Source organism: Amblyomma mixtum, chromosome 4 (assembly GCF_055824585.1).
Source record: "Amblyomma mixtum isolate Tamu chromosome 4, ASM5582458v1, whole genome shotgun sequence".
Classification (NCBI taxonomy): domain Eukaryota; kingdom Metazoa; phylum Arthropoda; class Arachnida; order Ixodida; family Ixodidae; genus Amblyomma; species Amblyomma mixtum.
This window is the reverse complement of record NC_143015.1, coordinates 119,342,432-119,360,802: the sequence shown is the minus strand read 5'-3', so window position 1 is coordinate 119,360,802 and position 18,371 is coordinate 119,342,432. Positions and strand designations below refer to the sequence as shown.

At 48.5% G+C, this 18,371-nt stretch overlaps 1 protein-coding gene across 1 annotated transcript; it reads right to left on the bottom strand.

Moving 5' to 3' along the window:
• Positions 1-8,247: 8,247 nt before the first annotated feature.
• LOC149348064 (uncharacterized) lies at positions 8,248-14,654 on the bottom strand. The gene is made up of 3 exons (XM_089541679.1): positions 13,681-14,654; positions 9,724-11,591; positions 8,248-8,551 (listed from the first exon to the last, which is right to left on the bottom strand). The coding sequence occupies exons 2-3, from the start codon at positions 11,553-11,555 to the stop codon at positions 8,248-8,250; spliced, it is 2,136 nt and encodes a 711-aa protein (XP_089397805.1). The 5' UTR covers positions 11,556-11,591; positions 13,681-14,654.
• Between the last annotated feature and the right edge of the window lie 3,717 nt (positions 14,655-18,371).

Below are 18,371 nucleotides of genomic sequence, written 5' to 3'. Positions count from 1 at the left end.
GCGGCTATCGCAGACGGTGCCTGGGCGCCGGCTGCTAAACCGCTTACACATCCAACACACATGCATACCATAGGGGACGGAGAACATCCCGGTGCTGTGCCGCCACATGCTCTTGGTCGCTCCGCTCCCGCGTAACATGGACATGGCTTCACATGAAGGCAGACGACAAGCGCGGGTTCGCATGCTTGAGAAGCAATATGGCTATAAAGAGGGCGTCTATTACGTGGACGTCACAGGGCCGTCGCCCGCGGGATTCTTCATGGCTGCCGTAGTCCACCGGGGAATGAATGTCGATGGGCTATCTTTTCGGGCCCCAAATTCAACACGAGCGGAGGAAGTCGCAATAGCTCTCGCTGCCGCCGATCCAAAATCGAAAACGATTATCACAGACTCTCGCCGGGCCTGTGAACATTATCTTGCAGGCGAAATATCACCTCTTGCCTCGCAAATTCTAAGACGCGCTCTCGCCGATCCAACTCGCACAAAAGTGATCTGGGCTCCTGGCCACCAGGGTCTACGAGGCAATGAGGCCGCTGATGCGGCCGCCCGAGCGCTCACACACCGGGCTCCTCATCCTAGCTCTCATGGCTCAGAAGCTCATAAACCGCTTCTGCGGTTCCGCGAAATCCCAATTTATTATTGCGACAGCCACCGTCTCTACCTGGCACCTGCCAAGGGGCTGAGTAAGGCGGAGGAGCGAACTCTGCGGCGCCTGCAGACAGGAGCCCTTCTCTGTCCTGCAATAGCAAAACACTTCGATCCGAACACAGATGGGCGCTGCCCGCACTGTGGAGAGAACTGCGATATCTTACACATGGTGTGGGCATGTACTCAGAATTCTCACCTTCCCCCCTCCCCCACCTCCACCCGAGAGGCATGGGAGACTGCCCTCCTCAGTTGCTCCACACTGGAGTCCCAAAGGGCTCTGGTCAAGCGGGCGCGAGACGGGGCCTCGTCGTGCGGTGTCCCGGACTAAGGATACCGACCATGCAGCAGGTTTTTTTTTTACCCTCAAGCTCTCTTTGATTAAAGTTTTTCACCACCACCACCACCACCGTTCTGCCGCGAGACGCTAGTGAGGCAAGATGTTACGGATGATCCGTCATCCTCGTCATCTGGCTCAGCTTCTTGCATTGGTTCGGATGACCCGGCCTGTTTGGCTTCTAATTCCTGAATTTTGCGCGCTAGAATTTGGTTCTGGCGCCTGAGCGCCTCTACCGGCTTCTGTAGGGTGGTTTCGGTAGGGGAGGGACGGGTAGGGGAAGGACGGGTAGGGGGCCCAGAGACTGCCCTACTCCAACTGCTCACCTGTGGTTGGACGGGTGCCAAGGGCGGGAAGTCCCTGGCGTTGAGGACCGGGAGCACCGCCTGGGTCGCGGACTTGGCAGGTTTCGATGTGCCGGGTTTGGCCTTGATTTCCTGATCGGCTGGCGCTTTCTTGGCCTTGGGCGGAGGAGCCTGCTTGGTCCCCGTCTTTGTCATGATGAAGTTTAGCGCCAAAAACGAGGACAAAGAAGGAGTGAAGACACAACACGAGCGCTTTTTCACAACAAAAACTTTAATGGAAGAACACATAACATCCTTCTTTGTCCTCGTTTTTGGCGCTGAACTTCATCATGAATAAGATTCAACTCGCCCAACTTTCCACCTTACTACCCGTCTTTGTCTTCGGTTTCGATCCGGATGGGGAGCTCGGTTTGATGGCTTTCCGGAACCGCCCGGCACAGCCAGGAGCTCCGGTAGGGTGGCCGCCTCCGCAGATGAGGCAGCTCGGAACTCAGTCATGTTCCGCCAGGCCGTCAGGACTTGCATCGGGAACCTGGACTCCGCAGAGTTTGCAGCGTCCCGGCTGCGGTCGCGGGCACGCATCGGCCAGATGGCCCACTGTGCCACAGCGGTGGCATGCTGGCACTGTTTTCTTGTACAGGCGAACAGGCAGCCGTTCGTAGCTGTAAAACACCGTCCGTGGCACCTTGGTCCCCGCGAAGGTGATCACCGCAACCGGGGTTCCCCCTAGCTTGCGCACAGACACCACATTTTGTTCCGCACTGAGTTCTCTTTTAACGCTTTCAGACGTTTCGTCTGGCGAAACAGTTACGACGCCTCGACAAAACGCACCGGAGAGTTCGGGGTGTCCCCGGAACGTAGCCCTCGTTCCCCTACCGGCAGCACAATATCCCGGAGTAGCTTCTCCGCGGCGTCGACTGATTTCAGTGCACATACAAGGACGTTTTGGTCCCAAACGGGCCACACCGCATGTCCAGCATTTGCGTCGTCCCCGAGGATGCTGCGGACTGTTCGCCGGCTTGTCCAGGACCAAATGTTGCCTTGAGGTCGACCGTGTTTCTTGGTTTCAGCACCACAACGATGTCATCTTTTTCAATGCGCGGCGTGTTCTGCGGCCGCCACCGGAGTTGCTTGGAGCTATTCGAGGCTGCGTTCAGCGCACTCCCGCCCTGCGTATGCGCAGAGCTAGCCGGCGCCTGCTGCTGGGTGGCACCGGCACCAGCGTCCCTCGATGCCGCTGCCGCGTTCTTCTTTCCGCGCCAGACGCGGACCATATCTTGTAGGTAGTCGTCCTCGGTTGGTAGAGGATTCTCGCCTTGAGTCGTATCCTCGGATTGATGGGTATCCATTGTTACGATCTGCAAGGACTGCGGGTTGTATCCGGTGACTTGATTTGGAGCCGCCAGAACCGAGGGATCCCTGACCGGGGCCATCGCAGGCCCCGGCACCGTTAGGCTTAGCACCATCGCGGCGTGACCAAAGCTTCAAATGACCGAAGAGTGGTCAAAAATTGGCCCCACCTTAACAAACGTGGTGTAGACGGGTGCCGCTGAGGTTCCTGGAGACGATAATACTAGGCTTGCAGGGGAAAAAGTTGGTGTATCGCAAATGATTGCGATTTGTCACGGATCCGACGCGGTATGCGACCGCTCCCGTGGGACGCCGCGTTTGAGCTTCGTGCTCTGGGCGCTCAAGACGACAAAAAACAGGGCACAAGCCCTTATCGGATACCTTTGGGCGAGGGAAAGCTATTATAATCCACAGTTACCATTACGTGCGAAAAAGCTTCACGCGGAGCCACAACGAAGTGGAGATTTTCGAAACGGGAAACCCCTGACCGCGAGAGGCGCCAGTTAAGAACTGCTTTTGGAACTTGTTAATGCGTTCTCGTTTGCTTGTCCTCTCCTGAAGAGCCGGTATCAACAGAACTATTCGTTTCAGTTAAAGACTCCCAAGAGAGAGATCACGAGGATGTATAGAATAGCTAAAGAAGGCTTCTCTTCGCTGTAATATTTACAGTCTTGGTTCAAATCTCTTCGGTCTCCTCTATACTAGTTTCGCATCGAGCGCAATTTTATCAATTACGGAGACCACTCGCCAAAATCGGAAGAGTGCAGAGGATAAAGTAAAGAAAAAAAATAGTTAAAGTGGCTGAAAAGTTCTACGCCAATCTATACACTAGCCAGTGTGGTCAGGGCAATAATGAGACAGGCAGTAGCGCACAGCAATGGGGACTTCCGGCAATAACGAAAGAGGAAGTAAAGCAAGCATTGGGAGCATTGCAAAGGGAGAAAACAGCTAGTGAGGATCATTTAACGGCAGGTCTGCTGAAGGACGGTGGAGAGATTGTGTTCGAAAAACGAGCCACTCTGCATAAACAATGACTTATGACCTTGAGCCTACAGGAAGCTGGAAAAAACGGTAAAGTCATCTTAACCCTCAAAAAAGGGATGACAACGACTTGAAAACTTGTCCACCAGTAAGCCCCGTTGCCTACAAGCTTTTTAGCGGAGTAACCTTAACCTTCAAACAACCAGGTGATCAGCCAGGTTTTCATAAATAAGCTACTCGACAATAGACCATACTCACACTGTCAATCAGGTGATAGAGCAGTTTAATGAATACAACCAACTCCTGCAAAGCCTCCTTAAAGTGCGAGAAAGGATTTGACTGAGCGGAAATCTCTCCAGTCATGCAAGCATTACGGAAACAGGGTATAGATGACCCCTTATGCAAAAATATTTGACGATGTCTGTAACGGCTAGACAGCTACATTATTCCTCCATGAGGACAGCAATAAAATTCCAATAACAAAGGGTGTCACGCCGGGAGACATGATCTCGCCAATGCTGTTCAACGCCTGTTTACAGGTTTTCAGGGGGCCTGGATTAGGAACAGTTCCAGATAAGAGTTGATGGAGAGTATCCTAGTAATCTGCAATTCTCTGATTACATTGTCTTGCTAAGCCACTCAGGCGATGAACTGCAAAGCATGATCAGTTAGCTAGTCAGGCAGAGCATAATGAGTGGTTTAAAAATTGATATGCAGGAAACTGAAGTAATGTCCAACTCTCTCGGAAGGGAACAGCAGTTTACAATTGGTAGCGAGATGATGGAAGCGAGATGATGGAAGCGAGATGATGGAAGCGAGATGATGGAAGTGATGTATACTTGTGGTAGGCAGCGAAAGTGAAAGTGAGATACCTAGAATAAAAATTGGGTGTAGCGTATCGGGCAGGTTCCATCAGATCATGAATGGCAATCTACCAATATCCCGCAGGAGAAAAGCGTATAACAGCTTTATCTTACCGGTAGTGAACTAGCGGGCCGAAACTTGCTGGTTAACGAAAAGAGTTCAGCTTAAGTTAAAGACAACGCCGCGAGCTGTGGAAAGAAACATTAGGTGTGTAAAGTTAGGAGACAGAAAGCGGGCAGAGAGGTTGAGGGAACATACGCGGATTAATGATATCCTAGTCGAAATGAAGAGGTAGAAATGGGCTGTAGTTTAGAAATGGGCTTGAATAGGGCATCTAAAGGGAAGGCATGATAAGCGATGGTCTTTAATGGTAATGAATTGGACACCAAGAGATGTCAAGTGTAGCAGGGGGCTGCAGAGAGTGAAGTGGACGGGCGAAATTAAGAAGTTTGCGGGGATAAGGTAGCCGCAGTTGGCAGAGCACAGTGTTAATTGGAAACATGGAAGTGGCCTTGATCCTGCAGAGGGCGTACTAAGGCTGATAATGATTATTAACGCATACTCACAATCCGGAAGTTAACAAAACTTCGTGCTGGGCTAGTAATGGGGTACAGCTGCGCGTCACGGTTCAAAGAAGCAAAGGTTTTAGGCAGGAGTAAAAGCACAACATCAAGAGTCATTTTCGAGGCCTTTCATATTCATAAAAAGTTTAGCCAGTGCATCAGCGACCCTTCCATAAGTTTGTACTCAGCTGAGCGTATGTTTTTGGACGACGTCATAAAACGTCATGTAACTTCCTGGCCCGTGTCTTTTTCGTCTGTCGATTCTCCAAATGTTTTGGTCATATCCCATCCATATTTTTTCCTTTTGTCATTTTCATGTTCAGAGTTATCTTCCTTATCTGGTTCCCGAGCTTTCTTCAGTGACATAATGTGAGCTTAGATAAGTGTGAGCCATCTAAAACTGTTAAAGTAGCCTGGAGCCGCCTGATTGTGCTCATGCGTGTGAAGACTATAAATGTGTTTCTTGCATATATCAATAAATAAGTTGTTAGTAGCGCTCCGTGTGTGTCGTTTCCTTTCTTTGTGTTCGTCTTTCGCGCTGAACCAAGTTTCAACTATATCCGGAAGTTAATTCCTGTAGGCGTAAACTAACCTAACCTAACCTGTAAGTGGAATGCAAGTACAGTGGACCCGTGACGTTAACGCATGCCTTGAAACTTTCACGGCTATGTCATCACATATCTGGCGACGAAGTGAAAAAAAAGAAGCTATTATTCTGTTGCAGTTCCTGTAGTGTTTTCAATGTCTGCTCAGGATGACTTAAGGCGAGTGTGCAACTGTTTGCGGGGCTATACAGTAATCTGTGACGATGAGCAAAGGTTAAAATTCAGTCAAGAGGGTATCACTTGTAACAAAGGGGATAGTGCACCAAACATGGCTTCGAAAAATTTTGCTTAGCATCCTACATGAACCAATACTGAAAACAGCCTTAGGATCCGCGGCAACCGTCTTGTAGTGGGGCAGGAGACTCAAAACCCCTACCCGAATGAACTGTGGGCACGAAACCCTTAAGCACTTTTGCCCTTTTTTGGCAAATCAAACATGGAGTGAGTCGCGCCCAATCATACCACTAAGTTTACATTGTGCTGTTATTCAGAAGTGCTGGGCATCAAATAAATACAGCCCAAAGTATACAACTGCAAAACATTAAACCGAGGTGCAGCATTCATTTTCTTTAAATGTTGCGAACGGGTTGTGAAAAATTCAAATTGTGCGCGGCGACCTTTGTAAAGAGTGCTGCAGTGTATATAGCTGGCATATTAAGATTATGTGTTGTTTGCGCTTAGCTTTTTAAAAAATTTTTATGGCAAAAAGCAACCGTGAGACACTCATACAAATATTTAATTCTATTTTTAAGTCAACAAAGCCAGGTTACCGCGTTGTTTGCGCTAAGCACAGCACTGTGTAGCGCATAGAAAGTGAGCAAGTCACGCAGGAACGTTTTTCATGGAAGACTAGCGCTTCTAGGACGAAAGCTTGTGCTTATTCACCGACATTTACTTCTTTTCTGGGCAACTATGTGTCTGCTGTGTTGTACTTGGACCGAAGAAAGGCACCACGGGGAGATAATGGCCAAGCACTTTGCCCCGGCTTGCATAAATCATTTAGAAAATAGCCTATAATCAAGCACTCGAACAACGCTGTTAATGTATTATGCATTAAAACATACTATTCACGAGATATTGACTACACTTGAAATTCGCAGGAACGTATATCCTCATTGATGCGAGCGAGCGATGCTTTTTTTTTACATGGTACCTGCATAGCGCTGCGTCATCATCCATCGCATAACAATTCCTTAACATTTCGGAGGGTCTTCTTGACAACACCAATATGCCAGTATAGATTTAATCCACAAAGAGCCTCTTCGCTGGTATTGAAATTTATGTGAAGCGTTTTGTTGTCTTTTGAGTTCACACCTTGTTTTTCACAAGGGATACCACTGACATCTGAAGAAACCGCTTCAGAGCGCCATAAGCGTCCCAGCTCACTGTCACAAACCCGTGCTTAATATAGTTACACAGACGCGTGGTTTGAGGATACGACTCTAAAGCTTTTAGGATAAACTTTTTACCTGTGCACCTAAATTGCTTGTTAAGCCTCACGAACGAAACAGTTAATAATTATTTTGTCAGCTTTCTCCGAAAGGGTCATCATGCTCTTCAGCTTTTTCAGTGTAATCGCAGCATTACCATTCACTTTTGTGACCGATCGCTAAGGAATCGGTTGTTTCTTTAAGCATGTTGTAAACCATACGGTATGGAGCGTGTCAGTGTGCGCATGCACTGTTCGCGTGAAATCAAAATGGGAGCAGTAAAGCTGAAACTGGTAAAGTCGAGCGCAAAATAACAATTAAGGGAGAAAGTAAAGGCGCAGTCTGTTATCATTCTCTCCCCTCCCCACCCTAAGATAAAGTTCTGACCTATATAGCTTACCTCAACGAAAATCTACTCATTTAGTTGTTCCAGTTTCAGCCTTCCTGTTCACGCTTCATTTTATGCGCTATTAATCTTTGTAAGTTGTACGCAAGTAACGATAGCATACGTGACGGAATTTTGTCTGGTTGGGTTCGCATCCTAGAAGAGACTCTGGACTGCTCTTCTAGGAGATTCTGGATGTCTAATCAGGGACAGAAAACGGTATGAAAATTTTCTGCCCCAGTTCCTGTTCTTCATCATAGGACATATATTTAAATTAAAATTTTCTAACAAGGGTGTAGCAATTTTTCTGAAACCTTTGCCGACTCTGCGTACGTGCCGCAGAAAGTGGCCTGTGGCAGGTGCGGGATGAAGAATGTGCGTTGAAGGGACTAAAATGAAGCGTTAATGAACAAACAAAACTCTAGATTGTGGCTCGTAAATAAAGAGTGTATGACTGGGACTAGTTCCAGTTTTCACCCACATGATTTGGGCACACTATCCTTTATGAGAAGAGCAAGAGAATATGACGTCTGCTGTGAGAGTCAACCTTCATTGCAGTCGAGGTGACCATCCAAAGGATTAAATACTCCCTAGTTCCCTTAACGTTGACAAACTAAGAGCATAGTAAACTAGATGTTAGCTCATGTAGCCGTACTTTATGGTCCAAGCGAACTCCCGGAGGAGATAACTAGAGCAAAAAGAAAGGTAATGACAAGTAATGTGCACCGTATCACGGCTAAATTTTCTGTCCTGCAGTTAATGCATTCCTGCATGAAACTTGATTACAGTGCGTCCACACGGCGGACAGGGTCCTTGATGTCTTCCAGTGCCAGGTATCTTCTCACGTGGTGCCAGCAGTCCGCGTTAAGCTCATCCAGCTGGATGATACCGGCTTCGTGCGGAAGACATACCACTCTTTCCTTAACGACGCCAGTGATTCGCATGAAATCGTCCATGTTCTCCAAGGCGAGGAGGGCGCTTTGAACCATTGCCGCTGCCTCAGCATCGTTGACGGACAGTACCTCAGCCAACTGTTGGAGGAGGGCAGGGTGTCTTGCGACCGGCTCGAGGGCTGAGGCGCAGTGTCTGTATTGTAGTAAGAATATTGTGATTAGAAACTGCTGAAAATATTAAGTGCTACCTCCTTACGGTTTAATAAAGGACGAAAGGTGGAAATTAATTCACTGCGTATTTGAAAGCTGTAAAAAATTTTCAGAGGGACCAAAACACAGTTTCGGCATAGGCGAGAAATCACATTACCATTGCAATTATAAAAAGTCAAAACAAAATAAAAACATCTAAATGTCTGGGATGAATAGATACTCCGTATTTGTAGCTGTCAGGTAGGAACACATCTACGACAAAATGATAACATAGACCGTCCTGCAGAGTGTTTCTGCCACGAAATTTTCAATACTGATGGTATGCGAGGTTATTTGCCAATTCTGAAGCGCAGATATTTTTTAGTTCAAAAAGTAATACAGTAAAGGGTCCACTAAATGTGATGAAACAGCAGTCCTAAACAAGCGTTAAGGAAACTTGTTGGGTGGTAGGAAAGAAAATTAAAAGTGCTATCCGATGCAGTAAAGCGTGGCAGAGTACAAAAATGATTGCATATCTAGACTCGTTCCTTACATTAACCCTAAGTGCTCGGTGTTAAGTGTTAAAGCATGAACAAATCAGCTCAGAGGCACATGGTAGAAGCTATCAGGTAACAGTGGCGTGACCTGAGAGAACATTTTTCATATAGGTGGAAGGTGTGCCGAATGCGTTTGAAACCTGAGTAGTACAGCAGCAGCATCGCTTAGACGTAGTCAACTTCGTTCAAGCCGAGTGCAGGTACAGGTTTGACCAAAAGTAGGCAAGTAAAGTGCTTTACATTTAAGCCACATAGCGGAGTTCTTACGGCACTCCTAAGGACCTAATGGTCTCAGAGTGTGAACAGAAAGAGTCTCCTTACTTTGCATAATTTTTGAACTTAAGGCGGTTGCTACTGTTATATTACACGGTTAAGAAAGAAAAAAAAACGTGCTGCAAGGTTAAGTTTGGCAAACGCGACACTTCTAAGGCCGAAGAGATGGGCGGGTATGTCCCAGTATTTGTGACATAGTTATCTAACCAGTGATTATTCGCCACACTATAGTAACTAAAACGCAAGAGTACTGGTGGAATAGGTTCAAAGGTTAATTCTTCTATGCCGCTCTTATACTGTAGGAAAAGGTGTGTCATAGCGCCTCCAGCAACCGGCGAATACGTACTTGTCACATCGCGATGTCTTCAGAAAGAGGGCAGCCCGGGTCACGAGGTCCGAGTTGCGCCGCACCGCGTCCAGCACAGCGAACCACTCTCTGGTCGGTTCCATCCCGGTGCGAAGGAGAATACTGGTCAGTGTGTAGTTCGCACCAATGCCCATCGATAGCCGACGAACAAACACGCTAGTTTCGGCGAGCATCTCAAAAGAGAACTCTCCGCTTCGGATGCGTTTGCTTTTCCTCACTTCATCCGCTAGTTTCTCCAGGTCTTCCTCATCCATGCTGAATATGTTACTCACGGAAACGAACAGTTCGGTGACGCTTGTGTTTTGAGAGAGTGCATCGAGGATGACTCCCCAGCCCATTTCTGCCCCGCCAGCTGGCGTCTCTCCAGATGTTATATAGAGCTTGAGCGCTCGAAGCGATGTGGTTGCTCGAACATAATTGGCGACGGCAGATGAAAGAGCCAAATTGCTTCTGGAGACAGCGACCGACACCGTTGTTATGTGGTTCAAAGACGGCAGGAACTGTAGAACGCCGCGTTCCAAGTCGTCTCGCGTTCCGCTTAAGAAGCAGATTTCGGAAACCGCCTTGCATTCGACGACGCTGATGTCGCCTTCGACGTAGTATTTTCCGAGGCAAACCTTCTCTTCCGCGCCGGTACCACTAAGAACGCTGCAGATATGTTGCAAAAGCTCAGCGTTCCACATAGATGTCAGGATGGTTAGTTTCTTCATTTTTTCTTTATATGCCAGCGCGTTGAAGAGCCGCGCCCATCGTGCCGGCTCCCAGATATGGACCGGTATGCTTAGTTCTTCCAACGTTTCGTTCCGTATGATGGCTTCGAGAAAGCGGCCGCTTATATTGGGAGGCTGAAACTGACCCATTCCCGTTAGCGGTCCGAGATGCAGACAGCGTAAAACGTCGTTCTCTTGTAGAACATCTGCCATGAGCTCCGTATTCTTGCGATCAATTCTGAAGAAGTCAAGGGTGAACGTAGAGACACTTCCGTTTGCATAAAGGCCTTCCAGAATTGAAGCCTGACAGCTGCTGGAGTCAGAAGATGCAATGATCTTTAGTGTCTCTAGCGTCGTTGTGCTGTGGAGGTAATCGCTAAAGGCAGAGCGGTATGCTGCCCTTCGCGCATCGTAACGGAAAGAAAGCTCTTTCAGGGTCGAATTTTCTTTAAGGGCCGCGAAAAATTTCAGTGCGGCTTGGTCGCTTTCGATCCATACTGATGATATATCCAGGTTTCGAAGAGACGTGGTCGTGTGGAGGAGTTGCGAGAGTGCTGCCAAGAGCCTTGAATTACAGTCTTCGAGGCAGTCGCATTCAAGCTGCTCTAGACGCCATAAAGTGGAGATCACCGCGGTAAGGCGTTGCGGGGTGTCGGAACGTGAAAAGCGTAGCTTGAGTTGCTTCAACGACGTGTTAAAATTAAGGGCAGTACAGGCGATTACAGCGGGCTTACCAAGGGTGTCTAAGTGAACGTGCGCCGAGGTAACACAGCGGTGCTCATGCAGCAGCCAGTACAAAAGGTTGGCAGCTTGGCGAGTTTGAAATTCATCAATCTCGTCCGGGCGTGGGTGTTTCCCAGCTATACGAGACAGGCATAGGTTTCCGCTTGTTCCTGGAAGATGACGCAGTTCTAGACGCCCGTGAATAAGGATCTCATTCCATGCCGACATGTTGCGGGCGAGGTGACAGGTTCGCTGTTCGGAAGCGGTGCAGGGGGCACGGTAGTCTAGAGCGATTCCGGAGAAGCCCCCGCTGATGCCCTCGATGCCGCCCAAGAGTATTACTTCTGGTTGGCCGTGCTCTTGCTCCGGCGGCCTCATGACCTTTTCGCGTCCTGTGGTGTCCGTCTTTTGGATCTGCGCAATAGAGTAGCGGGATAACCAGGGCGTGTAAGAGTGAGGACTTGCAATCGTCACCACTTCGTGAAGGCACGACGCAGAATAGCAATGTATTCGTGTGCTACAGTGCAGCAGCCACTGAAATAGGTCCTGATGTAAGAAGTGCAGTAAGTATAGCGGCTCACACAGCTAACCACATAGTCATTACAAGCTGCAAAAATAGGAATGCATGCGATTCTTCGTAAGGGTAGAGCGCTATGAGGCTTTTCATATGGGAAAACTGTGTCAGGGGCGTAGTGAATTGTAACATAATGCTAGTTGTGACACTGCAGGTTAGGTTGTAACCATGATAATGAAATGCCCACATTTGAGGGCGCTCGACACTTTCATTTCACTGGTTGTCATCAAAACCTGCTTTTAGGAATGACCCAATATAAAATTACATCTGAAAGCTACATGAAGGTGACTATATTTCTAAACCTTAAATATTCTAGCACGGCTTCGAACTCCAAGATGCCTGCGGGTAACATGCCAAACACTAAAACAATATTGCCTGCTCCTTCCGTCAGTGGCATCTGTGTGTCGATTTTTAATGCTTATAATAATCCCCAGGCTGGCGAGGCAGTGCCAAAGACCACGCTGTTTGGTTTCGGAGAACAGCTGAAAGCTACGTGCAGATATAATTCATAATATGGTCAGTTATGCGGGCTGCTGTCGGCACAAAATCAAGTAAAAATGGAGCAGAGAGTTCTCTCCAGGCTTCATAAGGTTGAAGGTGATTTTTAAATGAAGCTGCTCTCGAAACAGTTCACTCAAAATATAAATGTTTTCCGGCTTTCTTTTTTTGCCGCCAGAGAAGTGCCCCCACCCCCTCCCCCAGAAAAAACAGCATTTAGCTCGGACGTTTCCTGGAATGAATATGCTTGCTTGCATTTCCTAAGATCGAAACATAAAACACATGTGCTCCACACAGCAAAAAGCTGCGTCCAGGAGACCTGCGCACAGAAACTGAAATTCGCTGGTGTCTTAAGCGCAGCCCTTTGTAATGATATGGCGCAGGAATCACTAGGTCAAAAACTGCCTCTCCCGTAACCGAGAGTAGAGTAAGCATGAAATGTTTACGGGCCTGATGTCATCTCGGTGGACACCCGAACCGCACCGTACAGGAAGGGAGGAACGCCACCACCCGTTCAGCGCGATGCCTTGCCATTTGAACGCAAGGTTTTTTTTGAGGAAAGGAAATGGCGCAGTAATTCTCTGCCTTCTCGGTGGACACCCGAACCGCACCGTAATGGAAGGGAGGAACGCCACCACCCGTTCGGCGCGATGCCTTGCCCTTTGAACGCAGCGCTTCTCCTCCGGGCCCCTGTGCGCCTGCGCGGCTTTGCTTCGATGCGCGAAGCCCCTAAGAGATCACGTATGACAACGAAGTGTATCGTGGCATTTATGTGCTTTTTATTAGAAATCGGAAATTATAATTCCGTGCATTATCAAGCGCACAGCGACTGATATCTTGATAAACATTGAGAAGGCACTGGCAGCAGTTATTTTTTTGACTCCTTTGGAGACCAACCGGCGCTTGCATGCCGGTCGCGTAGGAGGGCTTAGAGAGTCGTTAAATGTCGTTAAATCTCGTACGGTGCCCGGATGTTCTCGTTTCAGAGCCCGGATGAGTGGATTTCAGTTCCCGGATGATGGCTCTCGGTCTCGGCGTGACGTCACCACACTGCCGACAACGGGGGCTGAAAGCATTTCATGCTTAAAAACGCAGCACAATGACACTTAGCTACAGAAAAACGTTCCAGCGAGGACGAGATACGTTACTGCGTCAGTTATCCTCATGATAACCTCGTTTGGTTTGGTTTATGGGGTTCAATGTCCCAAAGCAACTAAGGTCGCCCAGCGACTAAGGCTGTAAGGGTAGCTGGAGGGGAGGGCTCCGGGTAATTTCGACCACCTGGGGTTCTTCAACGTGAACTGAAATCGCACAGTTCACGGGCATCTAGCATATCGCACAAGATAAACCGACTACTCTCTTTCGTGATAGGCAACCGATAACGAGCTCAGCGGGCTAGGTGACAAGCGGTTCGGAAAGGGTTTTACTTACCCGATGGCGAAGAACGGGGCTGCAGTCGGTCGCTGTCTTCCGGTGCTGATGGCAGCGTCCCAGCGGCGCCGTGGCAGTTGCCACTTCGTCATTTTCCACTCTGGTAGCTATACTGGCCACGTCTCTAAAGGAGGAGCGAAATATACCTAAGTGGCAATAATTGGCACTGAGGATTCCTGCTTTGAAAACGTGCCTGTTGTTTTTTGATACTTTTGAATGCAATATCACCACTACAGGGTGCAAAAGGACACCTCTGGATACAGTTTAAAAGTGATAAAAGTGTCTTTAACCTTCACGCCGGTCTCACCCTTCAATGTTCTTGTTCTCGGCCTGTTTGTATGCCTTTATCCTTATCATGCTCTCTGTTGTCTACTATCCTCTGTTACCTTCCGATTCAGTATTTATGGGAAATATTAGCACTGTAGTATATGCAGCCAGAAGCACTAAAATCCAGAAGACAGAAAAGAAAAGGAAGCACGGGGAGCAGATGGAAATAAAGAAAAACAAAGAAAATTGTCTTCCTCCTTGCACCCTTTTGCGAGGTACAGGCTGTGGACTCGGTGAAGGGTGGGAAATGGGTCTTTATTAAAAGAATTTCACCCAAAAGAAAAGAGGGCCCCAGGCTCTTGGAAGGGACAGGCTGGCGCCCCGAGCAGCTGCTCTCTTCCGCTGCTGGACGACGACTCCCCTCGTTGACTCCCGTGCGTTCACTGGTGCTCCCTCGAACGCCGTGCCCACGTGACCAAGCTGGGCGTTCTCGGGAGGAAGCGTCCCTGGGCGCTGACGGTCGCGTTCTCGAACGCCGTGTCCACTCGTTCGCGTCCCTGGGCATTTACGTTCGCGTTTTCGAACGCCGAACATGAACCCCGCCTCCGTGACGAGGCCGGCACCCTGCGATGCCGAGTAAAGGTCGGAACGCTCGCGGCACAAACAGTTTCCGGATCTCTGGCCCACAGGCCAGCAGTGTCTTGCAACGCAACAAACTCCTCCCCCGATGAAGACCTTCGTCGAGGCTGCGTCCGCAGATGCAGGGTCGAGAGAAGGTGCTCCGGACGGCAACAGGGCAAATGCATGCGCTCACTTTGCGCGCGCGCGCACACACACCCACACACACACGTTCGCGGAAACCCCTGCCTGACGGTGCCCAAGCGACGAACGACTGCCAGACGCCGTTTGCCTGAAAACTCTCCCTGCCTGTTTTTTCTGAACAAGTATTCAGCTCACGTCAACACTTGGCAAAAACACAACAAAAGCAACGCAGAGGTCTAAGAGGATACTTTAACGCCGCATCATATTCTCGTAGCTTAGAATCCTCTTCTCTGACCGTCCGCATTTTGGTTCTCACTTCCCCTTTTGTATTTTACGTAGAATTTGTAATCTTGCAAAATATAGTAAATTTACTTTTCAGTGCTGTCTGCTTTCCTACTACTGCAAAATCAATAACATAACAACTAAGTAGAAAGTTTTTGGTCCTTACAATTTACTCTCCAGGACCCAGCAGAAACTTTCACTGCGCTGTAGCCTGTCATCACGTTGTCAAGCAGTGCAACGAACTATTTCAAAGTGGTCATATTTCCTATTTCAACGATAAGCACAAGTAACCTCTCCTTAGTGCTCAGGGATTAACATTTCAGCCGTGCCCTTCGGGGTCGCGTCCGTCTGACCACTTCAGCTGCGGAAGCGCGACGAATGAAGTGACCCCTAGCGTTGGACATTCCCTGACCACTGTCTTCGTCTCTGTGCCCTGTCCAGACACTGTGAAAGCCTCGGTAGCGCGTGCAGTACCGAACCCTGCTATACAACAATGGTCTGCGAGCAAGTCGATTGCTTGTCCCCCATTCACACTTTGGGCCGGCTGCACTATTCCCTTTCTGACCCGTCTGCTGACACGGCAGACGCAAACGAGTTCTCCGTGCCTTTTCTTGTAGCCTGGCGCCACAAACTTGCTGTGGTGGCTTTCGACGTCGTCTTTTCCCGGGGATTATCCCACACTTTTTCAAAGAATCTCTCGGTTGAGTGTATGTGCAGTCAGGGTTCTTTAATGTTGTTTTTATTCTCGTTTTTCGAGAAGCCAATGCCCTGTTTCTAGCAGGTCGACTCACTCTCATCCCGACTGCACTTGCCTTCAGACAGCACAACTGTGCTACTTTTACATGTAGAGGCCTTTTTGTGGCCTTAACTGCCACTTTCGCCTTTAGACGACAACTTCCTGGCATTTTGGATGGGTTTGTTGCTGACCTATCCGCCCGCGTCGCACGCTCAGAACCTGCTTTCTGACACGCAATGCGGTTCTTTTCTTTAGGCTTTAGGACAACCCCATCTTTCCTTATATCAGTGACAGATAGCCCTTGAGCGGTTGTCTTCTCGCCTGGCCTTCACGCTGCACTGCGACGAAGGTGACTCCCTGAGCCACGTAGCGGAGCTCCGTTGATCCTGGATCCTCGAAGACGCTCTCTCGTCAGCAGTTGTCCACCAGCCTTGTCCTTATCCCGCCGCCAAAGAAGCTACACCATGCAGCAAGTCCGGTGATCCCAGATCGTCGAGGTTTCCTTTGAGCGGATTTCTTCACGCCTGGCCTTCAGAAACAAAAAATATCAAAAACTCTCGATGCACCCCTCTTCTTGGCCGATCCCCCTGTGTGGGTATGCGCCATTTTATGAAGTGAACAACAAATCCCCCACGTTGGGTATGTGCCATTAATTCTTAGGATATCATCATCATCATCATCAATCTGCCGCCGTGGGTGTGTGCCATTAAGCCTGATGACATCATCATCATCCAAACTTTTCGCAGAAAGTTAAGATCATCCGTGTACTAGAAAAGCGTAGAATAGTAATAAAAAGGACAAAGTTTGGAGGAAAAGACGAGATGATGACATAGAGCCCGGTAGGAAATGCCCAACAGCTTGGCCCTATTGCATGAAATATAAATTGTCATTTAATGTATCATATGTATATCATCTGTCAAACACGGTTCTGCTAGCAACGCAGTTCTCAGAGTGTAAATTTGGTTTGTCTGATGCGTCGCGGGAGGTTATGCCTTGGTGGGCAGCTCAACAAGCTCCCACAGTGGTCTGACTTTCTAGTGAAGCAGGCAGACACTCAGGAGGTAAAATCGGCCAGCCCCACCAATACCGCAATGAACCGATGTTGCTTCTACAGGGGCAGCCCTAATTTGCGCTTACACGCATTTTTTCTGCAGGAGGCCGATGTGGGTAGGTTCAGGAGAGCCCCAGCCCCAGGTCCTCCCTATGGCTCGAAGATAAAACACTACTTTTTATTTTTTTTTATATGCCAGCGCGATTAAAGCAGCCCAAAACACTAGGGCATTCTTGCAATGTGAACCCGATCGACTCCTAGTTGTTTAAAAAAAAAATTATTTGAATACGTAAACGTGGCAAGGCTACCGGCCACAATGACATACCATAAGCATCTTTGAGTAAACAACAAAAATTGCTTGTGGGCGATGCAAAACGGGATAGCATACTTATTGACAGAAGAGTGAAACAGCGATAATTTGACATAGAAAATAATCTTAGCGCCAGTTTGGCCCGAAAACCAGAAAAAGACGATCGTTGTTAACAGAAATGGATGTGCATGACCACTGGCGGAGAAACTCTTCCTCTCCGAAGACAAAAAATTTCTGCGACAAAAATCGCCAGTGGTTTAGCTCGGCTATGCCAGGATATGCGTAGCGAGACGTAAGGCACAGCTTGGTTAGCTTTGGTTAATCTTGATTGCAAGTCCACGTTGGTCTGGTTGTCTAGCTATGTTGTTGTTGCATTAAAGACGAAACATTGTTGTTTTAGACAGACACTTTATTGCATTTCTTCATCTTTTTCTGGTTGCTTTTTGATTGCTACGAAAACGGCTCTATGATCTCAGAGGTAGCATCCGGCCGTATCGATGGTTCCTAAGTTGACATGTTATCAGGCACGACGAGGCAAGCAGTGTGACGTCATACCAAACGGCGGCAGCGGCTACGCGGCGAGGCGCTCGGTGTGACGTCATGCGAGATGGCGTGGCGAGCGCGCGGCGTGCGCCAGCTGTGGCGGTTGCTAGGCAACGGCTCAAGGTCGGTCTCTGTTCCTTCTCGGAGTACCGCCACAGCGAAATCGTAAGTTCGTGTCCAATGTAGCTTTCGCTACAAAAACTCATCAGCTCCACTCGAAGACCGCCGAGTATTGGCCACACAGTGCTGCACGAGAACTTTTTTCCTTGACAGGTGGCCTGCCTTTCCAGATTTTCGAATTTCAAAGATTATCAACATGTTAATAACAAACACCCGCAGTTTTTGGACTCTTAGAAACTGGACATATACTGGCTGGAAGAAAAACGTCTGCGTTCAAATCACACGAACGAAAAAGTCCCTTACTTGGACGTTCGGTTCCCAACTGTTGGAGAAAAGCGATCTGAAACGGGTTCGCCAAAAGAGCCCCAATAGTAAAGACTTAGTTGATAACAGTCTTATTTATTCCGAAAGGGAAAAGGTTGTGGGGAATAGAGGGAGGTGTGCGGGGTATCCCTCCGCTACCGTCAGGGCACAAGCCAGCATCCTGTCATGGCGATCAGGCGCGGGGCACGCAGGGGAGCTTCTTAACAATAAATATACTTCTAATAAATAGGTGCGCTCCATTGTTCTCGCGTTTCATTTCCAAGCTGTATCAGTTCCTAAAGAAAACTCTGAGCAAA

Excerpts from the sequence above, each read along its gene's own strand:
- LOC149348064 (XM_089541679.1), bottom strand. The coding sequence starts at position 11,555 with ATGAGGCCGCCGGAGCAAGAGCACGGCCAACCAGAAGTAATACTCTTG. Across the intron at positions 8,552-9,723 it reads AAGACATCGCGATGTGACAA|ACACTGCGCCTCAGCCCTCG; the intron begins GTACGTATTCGC and ends ACTACAATACAG.